The following is a 19,129-nucleotide window of genomic DNA, read 5'->3' on the forward strand; positions in this document are numbered from 1 at the left end:
TTCGGAAGAATCCTTTTCACGAAAGCCTCTCCCTCTCGATTCGTCTTTTATGCAGACTTAAAGGAGCTGGCAAGTAGTGGTCTGTGCTCATAGGCTCTACCATGATGTAATGTGTTTAATCCATGCCGTCCATGTATTTTTCCAGATCATTTTAGGGCATTAGTGCAAAAATGAGGCAGATCCGCATCTCAGGTGGACCCACACCAAACAAAACAATGGTGATTGAACACTGTACCATTAAAAACCTCCAAGGGCCCACTATAATGTTTATTTGCCATCCGACCTCTTCATTAAGTCACATATACTTGGATGAAGGGAAAACACAAATATTAGCTTAATTGAAAACTTTCGTGGCCCCAAGAAGTTTTTTTTATTTTAATGGTGGGCATTCAAACACTATTGTTTCCTGTGATGTGGTCCACCAATCGAATGGATTAGCCTCATTTTTTAGCTCATGCCCTAAAATGTTGTGCTAAAATTAATGGATGGTGTGGATAAAACACATGCATCATGGTGGGGCCCACAACACCAACCACTACCCAATGGCAACTCACATGCTTGTAGTGTTGGTATGTAGGGTAAGGCGTTTGATGCGGATAACATGCGAAAGCCTTTTCCTGTATGTGGGGCCCATTATCATGCTTATGGGAAATCCACCTCGTCCATTTGTTTTTTCAAATCATGTTAGAACATGGGCCCAAAAATGAGGCATATCCGAAACTCAAATAGGACCGCACGAGTGGGTAGAGAAATGCTTACCATTCAAATTTGAAACCTTCTAGGGGCCCACCGTGATGTTTATCCACCATCCATACCGTTCATAAGGTCATTCCTACTGGGATGAACTGAAAACACAAAAATATTATATTCATGGCGCTGATCCAAGACTTTTGTGGCCCCACAAATGTTTCAATGGTGGACGTTCAATCCTCACTGTTTCCTTTCATGCGGCCCACTTAAATTTTGAATGTGCCTCATTTTTTGGCCCATGTTGTAAAATGATTTGAAAAAAATGGATGGACGGAGTGGATTTCTCACAAGAAAGTAGGTGGGCCCCACCTAGCCTCCGGTAGAGGAAATTCATGCCAAAGGCTTTAGCCGGCAATTTGTCCTCCATGTCCGGCTGCGACGGTGGATTAGTTGTTACTCTAGAAATACGCTTAGTGGGTGTCAACTTTACCATATGGGGCCCACCTTGATGAATGTGTTGTATATCCACACCGTCCATCCATTTTTCCATCTCGTTTTAAGACTTGATCCCAAAACTTAAGCATATCCAAATCTCAGGTGGACCATACCACTATAAACTTTGTTGATTGACCACTAAAAACTTATTGTGGGCCATAAAAAATTTGGATCAGGCTGATCTTTGTATTTTCCCTTCATGCAGGTCTGTTTGACCTTATCAACAGGTTAGATGGCAAATAAACATTACGGTGGGCCCTAGGTAGGTTTTAATAGTGGGAATTCAATCACCATTGTTTCCTATGGTGGATTTGGATTTGCTTTAGTTTTGGGACCATGTCCTTGAATGATCCCGAAAAATGGATGGACAACATGGATATATAACACATTCATCAAGGTGGGCTTCACGGATCGACACCTTTAGATTTTCTTTTGGACTATTCATCTTGTGGGACATATGGTTCATGGCCAAGTGTATAAGAAAGTACACCGAATGTGATAATCCAAACTATCTGATTTGCCCCATTGGTGGTGGACCATCATCAACCATTTTTGTTTCAATCATTCGGCTGGAGGCCCAGTAATTGGATGGGGCCCATTTGGTGGATGATTAAGGTCATCCATATATGCAATTATTTGGGTCATTTTATAAACTGTTCAGTCAATATAACCTCCTGCAATCATGTTTTACGACTCTTTGCACTTGATCGGCCATGCAATCCTAAATAGAGTCGTATTAGGCAACTCAAGGTGATCTTTGCTCAATTTTCGATTGTAATAAATGGGGTTGACGGTTCAGTATTTCAAACTATAGCTTTTGGGATTGACAATCCTATTTGAGCTAAAAAAATGGAATAAAAAAAAAAAAATCCTAGTTCTACAAACAGTTGTCCACGAAAGGTAGGGGTTAGGATTCATCAACGAACTAATTTTGGTTACTATTGGAGTGATTTCTTATGCTAGTGCGTGCTTTTAGGACTCCATTAAATGAAAAATTATTATTGTATGCATTTTTTTTAATTTAAATTCCTAATATGCAAATATGTGTATTTAGGCATCTCCCAAAGTTTCACTGAAAATTTCTACTGTTTTCCTCATGTTTCCCCTTGTTTCTCCCATATTTGATATTATTGGTGATAACAATAATGTTTCTTTATCTCTGACCAATGAAACTTGTAGCGATACCGACAACTTAAACACTGGATACAAGGACAAGACGATCTTTGCCTTTTTTTGGTAGTTAGCGAGGAATTTCTCTAGTAGTTGTTTAATTGGGCATTTTGGGAATTCCTTGGTTTACCACTTTTTAGAGATTCTTGGAGTTATTTTGGAATTTATAAGGGGTGAAGAAGGGGTTTTATTCTGTAATCCTACCTATGAAAGGGAATCATGGATTAAAGCTTGGATTTCTCTAGAATTGAATTGGCTAGATAATTTCTACACCTCTAACCTTAAAAATAAAACATAGATCTCTCTTAATAGCCATTCATCGTTGCGAACTATGGATCTCACGATCCCAAGGCCCATTTTCCACAATTTATATACCATCGAAAATCTCTTTCGATGCCCGTTGCAATTGTAAGGAACATTAAGAATTATTGTGATCGATGATGAAATTACGGTCAAGATCTTCGTGATTGCAACTCCTCTTGTTCACGCGTTCTTGTAGGACTCGAATTTGTGCCTCGTGGGTTGACTCGACAAAAGCTACCTCGGAGATTAGAGGATTTTCCAAACACTTCACAATGAACTCCAAAATCATCTCCAAGGTATTCTGTAATGGTAACGGTGGCCGCATCGTTACCTTTATGATACGGGCTGTAACGGTCGTTACGACCCTCGTAACAGCTGTTACGGTCCCTTTCTCTCTCTCTCTCTCTCTCGCTTTTTCCTATTGAAAAAAACCCGAAAAACTTGTATCGGCCCTGTGACGGGCCATTACGGGGCCATTACGACCTTTACGGGGTCTGTAACGGGTTGTTACGACATCTCCCCATAATTCTCCAAATTTAGATGTCTATCTCAAGGAGCTAGTCGTGAAGGTTTCCAGCTAAGACTTTGACGTTTTAGATTGGTGGAATACTAGAGCTCGTGAAGGAAAATACCCTACACTATCGTTGATGGCTTGAAATATTTTATCAATTCTGATAACAACAATGGTAACGATGTCTACATTTAGCACCGGTAGTAGGGTGGTGAACAAGTATTGAAGTTCTCTTGCACCTAAAACAATTGAAGTACTCGTTTGTACACAGGATTGGTTGCGTCCAGTTTGGGGTAGCAATTCATTTGACAAAGGGGACAAGACCGAGAGTGTGGACGAGACCGGCACTGCATCTTCATCTGTTTAAAGTTTAAACGTTGTTTTTAATTTTTTGCACATCTTGATCCTATTATTTTTATAATTTATATTTTGTTCCGTAAGACTTTAATTTATGTTATTTTTGGAGTGACTTGACATTGACATTTAAAATTTGAACATACTATAATTTATTTATTGTAAATTATATTGGCTTTATGACCTTACCTAAAAATGTAATTCTCTATTAATAAAAGTCCTTGTGCATAAATGTCGTTTGATGACCCATCCATTGACATTTGGGATTACGGTACCCAAGTCTACTCCCCAACATATGGAAGAATGAATATTAAATGCCGTTTGTGTGGAGACAAATTCGTGAACAAAACAAACCGGCTAAGAATACACTTATCTGGTCGGGGAGGAGATGTAAAACCATGTCCTAATGCATCGCAGGAAGTACGAATTATATTACAAGCTCTCTTGGACTCAAATAAGAAAAAGCCCACCCCCTCCACACCGAATTCAACTGGCCCTCCACACCAAATTCAACTGGCCACAAAAAATATAATAACAAGCATATTATAATAGATGAAGATTCAGAAATAGAGAGAATGCAACAAATTAGTAAGAAAGAAGAGGAAAATGGCAAATTAAAAGCTCTGGAAGAAGAACAATTGAAAGTTGCCTTGAAGATAAGTAGGGAAGAGGCAGAGGCATTTAGATATCGATGTCCTCCAAGACAACATGACGTCGAGGCAGGGCCGAGCATGGAAACAAATAAGAGCCATAAAACATTAAAGTTCCTCTCTAGGCACTCCTTATTCTATAAGATGTGGTGAACTCCTTGTAAATTGGCTCATAAAGAAGTAATGAAAAATTTAGCTAAATCTATATAGGAACATGATGGTGAAGTTTCACAAACTTCTGATTTAGAAGAAGTAAACGATTACTTAGGAGAAGATAACACCTCTGGATCTGCAAACATATTTCCTGTCGTTGATGAAATTAAAAACACGTCAAATGGATGGGATGACGAAAGCGATGCTGATGGATTGAGTTCAGATGAAGGTAATAACTCTCTTATCTGTCGGCCGGGAAGGCGTTCCTCATATGGACCATATTAACAAGTTGTTGATGAATTTTGAGTGAGTTGGTTTTGTAGTAACAAACATTCTCATATTGTTATTTGATAGCTTGTAATAACTTGTTAGGCACTGCCATTGCACCTCTCTCAGTTCTAACAATCTTGATTTTTATCATTTTAATTATTTTATAATAATTTTTAAAATAATATTTAAAAAAAATCATATAACTTGACTTGACTCGGCTCGAATAGCTCGCTCGACCCGACTCGATCCTAGCTTGACTCGGCTCGAACCAGCGAGCCGAGGTGAGTTAGAGGGGTGAGCTCGAAGATTGAGTCGAGCTAAGCTCAAGCTTGGGTCATGGTGGGGTCAAGCTGAGCTAAGCTTGGCCTAGCTCGACTCGAACTCGACTCGTGTATAGCTCTAGGAATCACTAAAATGGCCAAACTTCGCATCTCACTTCTCACATGCAGATGCACTCTCTCTCTCTCTCTCTCTCTCTCTCTCTCTCTCTCTCTCTCTCCCTACTTTCCAATTTTACTCGTAGTGCCCTTGCAGATTTTCACTGTGCCTTGAACTTCCCTTAATTTTTCCTATGGCCTCCAACTTCTTCTTCTTCTTCTTCTTCTTCTTTTTTTTTTTTCACCACGTTCAGGGGATTTTGATTTAGCTTTTCCCTTGTTAGTGAATGACTATTTTGATTGCTGGCATCTTTTTAGGTTTTCACCAAGTCCGCCATACATCTATTGTTTTTTTTTTACTCGAGGTGCCCATTTTTGGGTTTTGACCTCACCCAATTATATTTGGATGCTCTCTCTTGGATCAGAATTCCGAATCTCAGAATAAACGACCCTCCTTGCTGTTAATTTATTGGTTTAAGCCACAGGATATCCTCACATGGGACCTTTGGTCACCTACAGGCATCTAGGAGGACTTTTCCTTGGGGTGAAATTGTGCTTTAGGACCTAGGGTGAAGAAAGAGAGGGAATTTAAGGCTCAAAGCAAACACTCACCACTGTCTCAAGAATATCGTTTTCCGACTTTTGAGGCTTTTCTCAAACTTCTCCTTTTTCCACTATCTTTCCTCATTATTCGTTTTTCTTTCGATTCTTTCCTTTTTCTTTCCTTTTCTTCAATTTTCTTGCTCCTAGCATTAAATTACCTTTTCTTTCCTTCAAGACAACTTCTTGGATAAGGGGATTTGGGACATCTCACCATTTTTCGCAAGAAATTGAGTCCCTAGGCTCTTGGAAGTGGGCTTAAAACTGCTTTCAAAGAATGCATGCTTCAGGCTCAAAATATTGGTGCAATTGATTCTAATGGGGTTTAGATGGCTCAGTGGTCAACTGCCCAAGTTTAAATGCTTGTGGGTTAAATCGACAATTATGCTACTCAGACTAATTGGTAAATCTTAACATACTTGACATTCATGGGCTTTGGGAAATCTGGCCCATCCATCTTGGGAATACAAAGAGTGATGTCTGGAAATACCTTCCATGCCCAATGTTGACAAAATCCTATGATTTACGATTTGAGTAGAATCTTAAGCAAAGCTATTTGAATCTCACCTTAAATCCCTTTTTAGATGAATCCTACGATTCTATGTTTTGAACCTATTATTTACGATTCAAATTATACTTGTTCTCTTCTTTTTTAAGCTTTAGTTGGCTTTCATTTTATGTTTTTAAATTGGTGGGGGCTTTAAGAATCCTTTTGAAGAGGTCGATTATTTAATTTTGTTCTTTATAAGGGATTACATGATGGATATTCTCTTCAACGTTAAATTGTTTTGCATTTTCTTATGATTTCTTACTAAGTTGATTGGACCACCAAATTGATGTATGACTTATCTGGAATGTTTTTATAGATGCTTGTGACCATGTTAACCCATATACTGTGGGAATGATGGAATACCTTTCAAACACCAAAGGTGCAACCCTCGCAATACCTTCCAGAGGAAAGAAGCACTGTATAACGAGGATTGCTTAGTCCACCAACCTTGAGGAGACAGACCATATTTGGCTGCAGTAATCTGCCTCCGAATAGAGCAGGGATTACAAGCCTTGCTCCATCTGAGAAGAGGAAGTTTACCTCCCACGTCCCTGGACTGTCACAGAAATTGTCTACGAATTTTATCTATTTTGCAAACACTGATTTCAGGCAGTGAAAGAGGGATAGGAGGTAAGTAGGTAGATTGGATAGAGAGGCCTTTATCAGATTCAACCAACCTCCCAAAGAGAGAATATTTAACTTCCAAGAGGAGACTAGCTTATTCTCCATTCTTTCTAACAGTCTATCCCACAAGGGTAGAGGGGGGGCTGCCGATACAGAAGGGCAAATTGAGATAAAGAGTGAGAAAAGAGCCAACCTTGCACCCAATCAAAGTAGTTACCTCAATAGGAGTGTTAATCCCAAAAACTTCACTCTTAGATAAGTTGTCCTTCAAGCCTGAGACCATCTCAAACTAGCAAATAGTCATCCCAATGAAGGTCACTATATTATCATTTGCTTCACAAAGCAGAAGAGTATTATCTGCTAACTGAAGGTGCGTAATCGGGAAATGAAAAATTTCCACCAAAAAACCAGAGAAAAGGCCCATATCTTGTCCCCTTGAAATCATTCCACTTAAAGCTTCAGATAAAATAACAAAAAGAAAGCTGGGGGGGGGGGGGGGGGTGTGGTTTGTGTGTGTGTGTTTCACCCTGACGAAGGCCTCTAGACGATCTAAAGTACCCAAATGGAAACCCATTGATCAAAACCGAAAATTTAGGGGAAGAAATGTACACTCTTATCCATGTTCTATTCTTCTCAACATATAATCCAAAAAGGCCCAATCAACATGATCATAAGCTTTTTGGAGGTCCAGCTTACAAATAATCCCTTAACTTCTTAGCTCGAATACAGGAATGAAGACATTCATTCGCAATGAGCACACAATCCAATATTTGGCAATTCTCAACAAAAGCAAATTGGAAAGGAGAAGTGATAGATGGAATTACCTTTCTTAACCTCTGACTCGATATTTTAGAAATAATTTTGTAAGGTCTACCAATGAGGCTAATTGGGTGAAAGTCATTGATCTCCTATGCATCTTCAATCATAGGAATTAGAACTAAGAATGTACTACCCAATTCAGAGGCCAAAGTATTGTTCTCAAAGAAGTCCCAAACAAAAGCAAGTAGATCATCCTTAAACAACTCCTAAAACAATTGAAAAAAAGGCCATAGGGAAGGCATCAAGGCCAAGGGCTTTATCCCTGCCCAGGCTCGCAACAGCCTCCTTAATTTCATCAATGTCCACGTTTTTCTCAAGGACCCTAACATCCTCCTCCCCTAAAGAACGGAAAGGAAGGTTGTCAACACGAGGGCGAGCTACCTAATTAGCCGACAAGAGCTCTGAATAAAAATTAACAATAGCTTCAGAGATGGAATTTTTATCCATGACAAGAGCACCATTAATGCAAATGGAAGACATGAAATTGGATCTGGCCCTGACATTAGCTATATTATGAAGAACTTGGTGTTACGATCACCTTCCTTTAACTAAGTGGCCCTAGACCGTTGACGCCACCTAATCTCTTCTTCTTTGAGCCGAGCACAATAGTCGAAAGATAAGGAATTCCTCAACAGAAGATCTTCCTCAGAGCTCTGACCTGCTTCCTCTCTTATATCAATTTCCTGAATCGCAGCTAGCAAGGTCTCTACCTCAGCTTCTCTTTGGCCAAATACCTCTTTAGGCCATAGCTTTAAGCAAATTTTCAAGCTTTGGAGTTTTTTGAACAGAGAGAATCCAGCACGCCCCTCAACTTGAAAGGAATTCCACCATTGGGAAACTAGATCTTTGAAACCCTCAACTTCCATCCACGCCAACTCAAAACAGAAAGGTTTGGGGCCCCAATTGATCTCATCAGTTTCAAGCAAGATTAGGCAATGGTCAGAAACAGGTCTCAGAAGGCCCCTTTGGCGGGCAAAAGAGAATCGGTGGATCCACTCTGGGGAGACTAGAAATCTATCAAGGAGGGACAAAACGGGGGGCGATCGGCCATTAGACCACGTGAACTTCACACTCCCCATTGGCAGATCCACCAACCCATGTTTACCCACCCAATCAGAGAACGCCCTCATCGACGAAGAAATCTTAGCCCCATTCAATTACATTTTTTGATTCCTAAATATGTAAATATGTGTATTTTAGCATCTCTTGAAGTTTAATTGAAAAATTGCACCATTTCACTATGTTTATCCAATGTTTCCCCGCATTTCTAGTCATCTGCGATATCGATATTGTTTATGTATCCCTGACCAACGAAACTTGTAGCGATATCGATACTTCGAAAACAGGCCCAAACCACACATGGCCTGACCCATTATAGTTTAAATTTGTTCCTTAGATCATGGGCATGCGGAGGTAAAACGTGCTTCGGTACCTGATCACCCGCTTTAAAAGTACACGGCCTAACCTTCTTGTTGTAGGCCTGTGCAATTCTTCTCTAGTAACATTACATGTGGCATAGGGCCTTGAGCCTCTTCTCATCTATCAGACGGTTGCTTGAAACGAGACTGCTACCAAGCTCCTTCCTCAACCTCGCTCAAATGCATATGGAGTAGCTCATGTGATAACCCAAATAGTGTATGACAACATCTTGTGCCACACTTTGTAAGCTTTCACTATTTTCTCCAATATCCTGATCAATGTCTTATTTGCAGCTTCAACCGCGCTGTTACCCTATGGACGGTAAATCGTCAACTTGTGTCTTCTTATCGTAAACTGCTCCAAGAAGTCGTCCACTTTCTTGTGAACAATTTTCGACCCATTATTTGTGACAATTGCATAACGCACACCCTATTAGTTGTTGATGTGGCTCTTCATGAATCAAATCACCTGGGCTGCTGAAACGGATGAGAAGGTGGCGACCATCATCTACTTTATAAACTAATCTATGGCCAGTAATATGTATGCAATTCAGTGGCAGGGACGTGAATGTTATTTGTGTGATCCTGGCATTTGATGCACCTTTGGATGTGTTGACAACAATCAGTTTCCATAGTTAACCAGAAGTACCCATGCCTCAAATCTTCTTAGCCATCATGAGCCCATTCATTTGAGGCCATAGACCCCTTTATGTACTTACTACTCTGACATGATCTTTTGTGCTACTGCTTATCAACACATCTCAATAACACCTGATTAGGAGACCGTTTATAAAGCATCTCACCATTGATCACAAACTGACCTGCTAAGTGCTAACTTCTGAATAGCGCGATGATCGTTGCATGATGATCTGCAGACTAAAGCTCCTTATCTGGCACATCTTCTTCCTTTTCCTTCTGCAGACAGTTCTGGGCATCTTCTGTCGTTCGATCATGGCCTCATAACTCTCCATATCTTCCGACATCCATATCATAGCGGCTACAGTCACCAATACATCAGTGGAATGATTCTTCTCTTTAGGCATGTATGTGAACAAGGTTTCTTCAAATTCTTCCATCAAAGCCTCTAGGTATTCGTGGTAAGGGATGGGCTTCTCGTCCTTGGGCTGCCACTTGTTTACTTGAATAATGGTTAGTGAGGAGTTGCCAAACACTTTCAGCTTTCTGATGCCCAAAAGAATTGCTTCCTTCAACCCCATGATGCATGCCTCGTACTATGCAACATTATTGGTGCATGCAGATACTAACTTTCTTGATGCTATGACAAGAACCTTATCAACGGTGATGAGCACTGCACACATGCCCCTGCCTTTCTTGTTTCGGGCTCCATCAAAGATCATTTACCAACATCCATCTGATTCTTCCACTTCCATCCTCTCTAAGCATAAACTTTCCTCATCTGGAAAATGGGTCGAAAAATGGCTCATAGTCTGATAGCGGATGCTTGGGCAGATGATCTGCCACCAGGCTGCCTTTGATAGCCTTTTGCGTACAAGTGTAATGTCGAATTCCAACAACAACAACTGCCATCTTACAAATCTTCCAGTAGAGGCGGATTTCTCGAACACATATTTCAATGGGTCCATCCTTGCAATCAGGAGAACTGGGTGAGCAATCACGTACTGCCTCAGCTTTTATGTAGCCCATACTATGACCAAGCAAGTTTTCTTGAACATGGTGTATCTAGCCTCGTAATAAACCTCTGATTGAGGTAATCGATGGCTCTCTCCTTATGCCCTTATTCATCGTGCTATCCCAAAACTAAGGCGGTTGCAGTCTTAGAGACATTTATGTACAACAACAAAGGACACCCTGGCACCAGTGGAACCAACACTAGAAAATTCAAAAGATATTTCTTGATCTTGTCGAAGGCATTTTGACAGTCCTCGTTCTACTTAGATGGTGAGTTCTTCCTTAGCAGCTTGAAAATCGGCTTGCAAATTGGCATGAGCTGGGCAATAAAATGACTAATATACTGGATTTGGCCTAGAAAACCACAAACTTCTTTCTTTGTTCACAGAGGAGGCATTTCTAGGATAGCCTTCCTCTTTTCTTCATCGACCATGATTCCCTGCTCGCTAACCATGAACACAACAAATTTTCAGAAGACACTCTGAACACACATGTGGCTGGGTTTAGCCACAGCTTATGTTTCTGTAGCCAGTCAAATAACTTATCTAGCCCTTAGAAGTGCTCTTCTACTGACTGGGACTTGACAATCATGTCATCAACATAGACCTCCATCTCCTTATGGATCATAACATGAAAGAGAGCTGTCATGGTCCTCTGATATGTAGCCCCACATTCCTCAGCTTAAATGGCATCACTTGGTAACAAAACGTCCCCTATGGCGTCATGGAGGATGTCTTCTTGTAATATTCTATGGTCGTCCTTATCTGATTATATCCGGAGAACCTGCCCATGAAGGAGAAGATGCTATGTCCAGTAGTATTATGAACTAGCGCATTGATATGACTAAGTGGAAAATCATATTTAGGGCTCACCTTATTCAGGTTTTGAAAATCTATGCACATGCACACCTTGCTGTCCTTTTTGGTAGTAGGCACAATGTTCGCCAGCCATTTAGGATGATGCATTACAATGTCCTCTAACTTGAGAATCCATTCTGGTTGGAGCCTTCTCAACTTCTGCTTGAGCGGCTTGTACCCCTCCTTCAGCAGCAAGCTATGAATGATCAAATGTGTATGAATCTAAGCCAGGCATCTCCTCATATGAAAAGTGAAGTAAGGTATCCTAGATCTCAAGAAATCCTCCATCACCTGCCTATCAACTAGAGACAAAGCTGTGCTGATCCTAACATTCATAGGATTCTTGTAAGTACCTAGTTTTACAGTTTCAAAGCCCTTTGGCACTATAGCGGCTCTGTCTTCAAATCAACTTAAATCTTGCTCAAACTTAGGGGTTGGATCTTCTTCGGACTCCTGGTCCTCAATGCGCATTAATTCAGGATCCCGCCCCTTCACTTGAGGCTCTATTGTGGCTCTTGATGGTTGTTCAAACTGAAAAACTTTTTTTTTTTGAAAGAAACTTTTATTACTTTGGATAAAATAACATTTTTCAAATTTTTTCTGGGTTTTCTGAATTTTCTATATTTTTTGGGATTTTGGATTTTTTTTTTTTTTTTTTGGTTTCTTTTTGGGATTTTTGCTTTTTTATTTCATTGCCCCCCAGGATAGGTAAAGCAGAAGACTTGAAAACCCTGCCCGGGGCTTTTTATTTAAATGGTGTTTTGTGGTCAAGGTCACCAGTAGCCTCAACAATTAGTCGGGTCTTACTCCAGCCTGACCCGTTGCTTTCTTTCCACAACTTGAAACTTTTCTGAAGGCCCACAGCTTTACATTCTCCTTGATCTCCCCAATTACTACGACATCAGGCCCTTTCACATGCGTTCCTGAGTTCTCACCTCTATGACCATGGTATTGGCTTGCAGTTTACGGTATCAAGTGATTTGCTTCAAATGCAAGCAACTGTTAGTCAGATATTGATTTCTCATCTTTGTTGAACAACGTTGTGAATGGAAGATTATACCTATCAAAAAAAAAAAGAAAAAGAAGGAAGATTATGGAAGTCAACATCCTCCCTGGGGTGTTGAACATCAATCACCGTCTTTTGATATTCCTCAACAGCAGCATCGTTGTTTTCTCTCTCAATATGATGGGTAATGACCCTATTCCCGATACATACTTCGCCTTTTGACACAAGGCAAAAGCAGTTGCGGCAGTTTCCCCTTGACTGTGAACCTGTGGGCGATCTCTCAACAAGTTGGAAGTAGACTGAATGCCGAGCATCTGAAAGGGTATTGGCGTTTGATCAGGCTCTATCCCCAAGATCAGGTCAGTCTTTTATCTTTTGGTATTTTCAGATGCTTTCACCGATATGGAACTCGGTCTGAAGGAGGAGAGTCTGATTCGTGACTCGATAGTTGTTCTGCGAGACATGCGTTTGGTGCTGACCCGTGGTCTATCACGACTTTGGGTATCTCATACTCACCATAAAAACAGCTTTTTTTGGGGACTTACTGTGGTCTGTCTCCCCTGGCAACTCCATATCTGGACATGTAAGCCCAACCATACTTACAGTTGTTTGTGGAGTTATCTCCTTTGGCACCTGAGACTCGTTCAAAATCTTAATGAATGTGTCTTGATGTTCACTGGAAACCTGAGAATCGGGGGACTGTTGTTGCTACTTGCTGGAAAAGGACTTTGCAAGATGTTGCTAAGTGTGAGCTGAGTTGTAATTTCGTCCTTGCCACGGTTAACCAGGTCTGGATCGTGTGTTTCAAAGTGGCACGCCCTTTCATGGTATTTCCAAGAATCTGGTGGTATTCAAAGCAAGCATTGGGATCATTGTACCAGAGTAACAGGTTTGATGGGAATCTTGATCGAACCAACTGAATTATCCCTGGAATCTTTGGAACTTCTATTACTTTCCAAGGTATGCAAGTCCTAGTCGACCGAAGTCGTTGCTGGGTCCCGGTTACTCCGCACAACCGTGCGCTCACTGGACTACTGACAAATTTGGCGGTAGTACCTCGGGCTTCACTTGGACATGTAGCTGATGCTTGGAATGCGTGCCTTAGCATGCTTGTGAAGGAAATGTAGTGGCAATGTGGCATTGACTTGAACATTCTCATCCCCATTTAGCTTCCCTCCCCTGCCCAAAGTTTGTTGCACATGGCCATATGGTCCTCCTCCGAACACTTTTTATTTATTTATTGTCCATTCAATCATCGTAACCCTCTTCTCCTTTTATTGATCCACTTTTTTGTACCTTGGGTGCATGATGGGTGGATGCATGGCTTGTTAGAACAGTGACAACATGCATGGTTCATTTGGTGGAGCATTGGATCAGCCAGACTTTGATTTTTGGCCATGGTGTCAAGAGGTTGGCCATAACTGCCAGCATTTGCTCAAACAAGATTTCAAGTCAATCTCACCACCTCTCGGACGATGGCACTGGGTTTGAGGTGTATTATTATGAGGGGTTTGAAGTACATCGCTTGCCTAGCCATCCTAACCAGGCTCTTGTACCAATCAGGTCATGAATCGGTTGGTCATTGTCCAAGTTTCACTGTGATTATGGGACAAATGATTCAATCCAATATCATGCTGACCACGAACCACAAGGCTCAACAGTATCACACCTCATGCATGGTATGCCCCTAGCGCATGCTTTCATATGATCTAAGGGTACCCGATCTCCAACTGGTTCCCTCAACTATATACCTTGCAGATTCAAGAATTCAGTCTTTGGTACTTGTTAGCAAGTGCACATGTTAAGGGGCTTACATGTGTCCAAAGAATGGCGGGATCCCTTATACATGTGGTTGCAAGTTTACACAAAAACTCACTGTATGCAAAGATGCAATGCCGAATGCGATGCAGTTATTTTCCAATAAGTCAGTGTGGTTACAAGTACAAGCTGATCACACAATTACGTCGTCACACAGATCTGATCTAATCAGACCTCCGTCGACTCAGATCTCTCCGACTTAGGTTGGTAAAGATTGCTTGGTTGCCTAGACTTATATTGCCGCCAAACTATCCTACAAAACAACACAAAATAATCTCAGAAAACAGTCTCAGAGCCTTCTAGAAACAAAAAACAAATATCACATATGACGCCTTCTAGAAACAAAAAACAAATATCACATATGACCTTTTTGCACCAGAGATGCAGATCTACGCAACTGACCCAGGGGGCGAGTAATTTTTACTTGCCTGTAGAGAGGCGGGTTAATTTACTTGCCTGTCGGGTACTCTGTATTTTCAGATTTGACAATCATGCCCACTTTGTTTTGATTTTTCTTAGATCTCTGGGCTTTGATCTAATCTCATAGGTGTGGAAAAAAGGAAAAAGAAAATAAGGAGAAAGGATCAAAGGGGAGTGATCACAATAAAGCTAAAATAATGCGCAAAATACAAACTGACAATGCTGTGCAATTCACTGAATTCTTTGAATTTTGGTGTTTTCTTGGACTTGTATCTCACCGTCCCCAGTGGAGTTACAAAAAATCTGTGGGGTGCTTCGGTCACGATTTGATGTTGGGGTGCAGTTTGGCTCAAATGATTGTAATGGGAGTTGCACTAGCTCTCGTGAATCGATGCGTGTAGAGTGCTAGAATTACATGAGAATCGAATGAATCCAACTCTAATATAACTATTCTAATCCAGATCCAAGGGATCCGATTACTAGAGAAGGGGTTAGGCACTTCCTCTTGCCTGTATGCACGGTCTCTACACCAAGAAATATGAACAAAAGATGGAGAATTTAGTGAATTTCAATGCATTTGACAGGAATTGAAGATAATGAATGAATACAAATAGCAAATGGATAAATAATAAGAAAACGGAGGCTAATGGAAAAATAATAAGAAAGCGGAGGCTCTTGGATGTCTTTTTGGCCTTGATCTTCTTCTTCGATCAGCAATTTGGCTTTGATTGCTGGAATTTGTGTGTGTGTGTGTTTGTGTGTGTATATATATATAGATGGACGGATGGTAATCCTTTTTGAGTCATCTTTGTATCTCCTTGCTTTCTTCCTCTCTATCTTTGATGGGCGTTGCCACTTTTGGATAAGAAGAGTCATCTTTGTATCTCCTTGCTTTCTTCCTCTTATCTTTGATGGGCGTTGCCACTTTTGGATAAGAATAGGTAGTTAGCTAGGAATCTCTCTAGAAGTTGCTTAATTGGGCATTTTTGGAATTTCCTTGGTTTAGAACTTGCTAGACATATTCTTGGACTTATTTTTGGAATTTAAAAGGGGTTAAGAAGGGTTTTTATTCTTTAATCTCACCTGTGAAAGCGAACATTGGATAAAACTTGGAATTCTCTAGAATTGGCTAGACAAATTCTACAGCTCTCTTGATAGCCATTCATCGTTGCGGACCATAGATCTCACGATCCCGAGGCCCATTTTCCATAATTTATATACCATTGGAAAGCTCTTTCAATGCCCACTGCTAATTTTTTATTTATGATGAGATCAAGAAGAGTTGCGATCAATGATGAAATTATGATCAATATCTTTGTGATTGTAGCCCATATTTCTTTGATTCATCAGGACACGTTTTCTTGCGGGACTCGATTTTGTGACCCGTGGGCTTATTGGACTTTCCAAACACTTCATAATTAACTCCAAGATCACCTTGATTGGACAAAAAATGAGGATGTGGGCCACCCTTGGTTGTTGTTGGTTCTATATGTTTCATGAGGGACCAAATAAAAATTACTTGCCCGACCAGGGGCAAGTAAGTTACTTGCCCAGTGGCTGAGTCTTTTATTCTGCTGGTTTATTGGGATTTTCTCCTTATTCTTAAGCTGACTCACCTAAGGTGGGGTATCTACACATAGAGAGACAAGATATGAGAGATGACCAATGCATCAATCTCTCAAGCTAGTTATTTGAAGGTGACAGTGGCATTAACACGAGTTTTGGAACTTTACTCATCACATCTTGTGCTTATCAAGTCCTAATGATTCTGTTCCCATTGTTTCTGCTTTAAAACTAAGTTTTCAATTACCAATATGCCCACTGTTGTGATTATTAGAAGCTATAATGAAGGGACATAGCATCAGATGCCATTAAATGACAGCGAAAGGGAATTCTACTGTATAATTCCCTATAGCGATTTGTTTTTGTTTTTGTTTTTTTTTTCATTTTCATTTTCCTTCTTTAGTTCTCAATCAACAGATCACCAGCTTTCTATTGTAAGCTTCTCTTGCATGACCTCATTGCCTGTTTCTTGATTATTTAGTCAATTTTACTTTATGTTCGTTTTCCTTTGTTCTCCTTTCTTTTTCTTCCCCCCTTGTTTCCACTGAATTCCATTCTTGATGTCTTTCATTTGACAGGCTGGTGCTTCCTTGGAGTCACTTGCTAAAGGAGCAGTGTGCTTCTCTCGTCGATTTTCCATTCGAGAATTGCAGGATCGGTGGCACTCTCTCCTCTATGACTCAGATATTTCAGCAGAAGCTTCTGCGCACATTGTTGAGATTGAGCTCTCTGTCTCTAACCTTCCAAGACCGAACAGATCTTGCAATTTCAAAGGAAAAGAATGGATGCCAGGGAAAAGAAAAGTGGACAGTGTTCGCAGCCATTACCATGCCATGCGAAAGAGGATTTGCCATGAACCTTGTAACTCTGTTGGTCTTGATTTTCTTGTGCCACCCGCTATGCATATTTGTACAGGCAATGAAGGTGGTTATCAAGAGCAGTTGAAACTTAATACTGAGCATGCAGTTGGGAACTGCATGCCAGGAGGAGATGATTTTGGATTCCCAGATGCAGACTGGGCTATCACGGATCATGATTTTCGTCAAATAACGAGGGCTGATGCTGTTGGCTCACTTGAAGATGATGGAATAATGACTAGCGACTGCTTGTATGGCTTTGCAGAAAATGTTTCGTCTGTCTCAGTTGATGAAGCAGGAGGAAATGGCACTGGGCGCTCCTTTGAGCACAATAATTTACACGAGGATATTCCGCAGATTCTTGGAGATAATCTGGATGTCTTTCAGAATTGCCCACGTGTTCAGGAAATGGGGCAACCACAAACATTACCGGCGAGCAACCTATTTGGAAGTGCTGATGACGAAGAGACAAAATCCTTGTCTACACTCGATCCAATAAATAATAATCAGGGAAATGCTTGCTCTGGGTGTGGAGGAAATCAAAACTTCAGTTCGCCAGTTTCAGATTGTAGTGCTTCATTCAATCAGTTGGTATATTCGTCTCCACTGCCTACTTTACATATGTGGAGAACAATTGAGGATATTCCTGCGCCGACTATGCCAATTGAAGCAAACCTTGAACACAAAGATAACAGAATAAGAGATCCATTAGCACTCCCCAGTGGGGATGTTAAGAAATTGAGTTCTCCACAATATGATGTTGTCCACCACCTGGAACCCAAGTTGAGTGATGGATTATCTAGTGATGGATTGAACCATTCAGCTGCTATCACAGATGGTGATTTGATCACTATGTCAAATTCTCTTTTGAACTTTGAGAATGAGGAACTCCTTTTTATGGATGTGGATGTGGATGAGAAGGACATGATAGATAGATCTTCCCTTGATGGTCTAAACTCCATTTTGCTGAGTTCTCCTACTGATGGGCATCAAGATGATATACCCAACTCAAGTGAACCTCAAGCATCAGCAGGTTTGGACACATGCCTTGTGATTACTAAGCGTGCCTATAATACAGAATTAGATGATATTGACGGTCCCCTACATTCTGACCACAGCCATAGGCAAAATGTTTGTGATTCAGAGTTCAGTGTCTCTGCTGCTTCCTCACAAAATCCTCATTCATCTGAACTTCTTGAAGGGTTTATGGTGTGCACCCTGAACACAGAGGACCCTGAAATCCCATGCAATGATGATGTTTTTTCACCTGCTGAGGTGCAAGGCAAATCTGAGGGAACTACCAGATCATTTTCCTCAGCTAAAGACTTTTGTGATACTCAGAAGGCTAGTGAGCAAGTACCAGCCCCAATTAAGGAGGAGCGTGAAACACCTGTGCAATCCACTGTAGCTTCACTGATGCTGTCGAAACTGGGTTCCAAGCATCCAGGTGGTGGTCATCCAGTGAAAGCTGAGTTTCCTGAGAACGATTCCTTGGCTGTAGCCTCCAGGCATGCAGGTATTGTAGGTGAGGATGCAGAGACATGCACAAATGTGCATGCAACTCCACATTGTGTTCCAATTGTTACATTAAAGCAAGATGTTACAACAATAGAAATGAGGAGACATGAAAACAACCCCGACTCCTTCTTAGAGAAATCAGTTCAAGGATCTGATCATACTAAAAGCTATCCCCAAAATACTTTTGGTGGTTGTAAACTGGAAGTTGACGTGCCAATGGGAATACAAAAACATGCTTCATCGCATGCAGAACTGGGTCCTGGTGAAATGGGGCTCTCAGAACCAGCAACAAACTTCTCAACTTCAGATCATGAAGAGATACTTTCTGAAAGTGACAATGATGTGCCTTATTTTTCTGATATTGAAGCCATGGTAATTCTTAAGCTTTGTTAATAGTTATTTTCTGTTTGGTTTTAATGTCAGGTTATTAATTTCTTCTAAGGATTTACTTCATGT

At 40.8% G+C, this 19,129-nt stretch overlaps 1 protein-coding gene across 1 annotated transcript in view; it reads left to right on the plus strand.

Annotated features, from left to right (window-relative positions):
* The window catches only part of LOC131243375 (uncharacterized), a 67,466-nt gene that overhangs the window by 7,934 nt on the left and 40,403 nt on the right, over positions 1-19,129 (plus strand). Inside the window, exon 3 of the mRNA XM_058242697.1 lies at positions 16,877-19,045. Within this exon, the coding sequence (XP_058098680.1) occupies positions 16,877-19,045 (2,169 nt within the window). The remainder of the gene's footprint in view (positions 1-16,876; positions 19,046-19,129) is intronic.

The sequence above is a fragment of the Magnolia sinica genome, chromosome 4, assembly GCF_029962835.1.
Source record: "Magnolia sinica isolate HGM2019 chromosome 4, MsV1, whole genome shotgun sequence".
In the NCBI taxonomy this organism is placed as follows: Eukaryota; Viridiplantae; Streptophyta; class Magnoliopsida; order Magnoliales; family Magnoliaceae; genus Magnolia; species Magnolia sinica.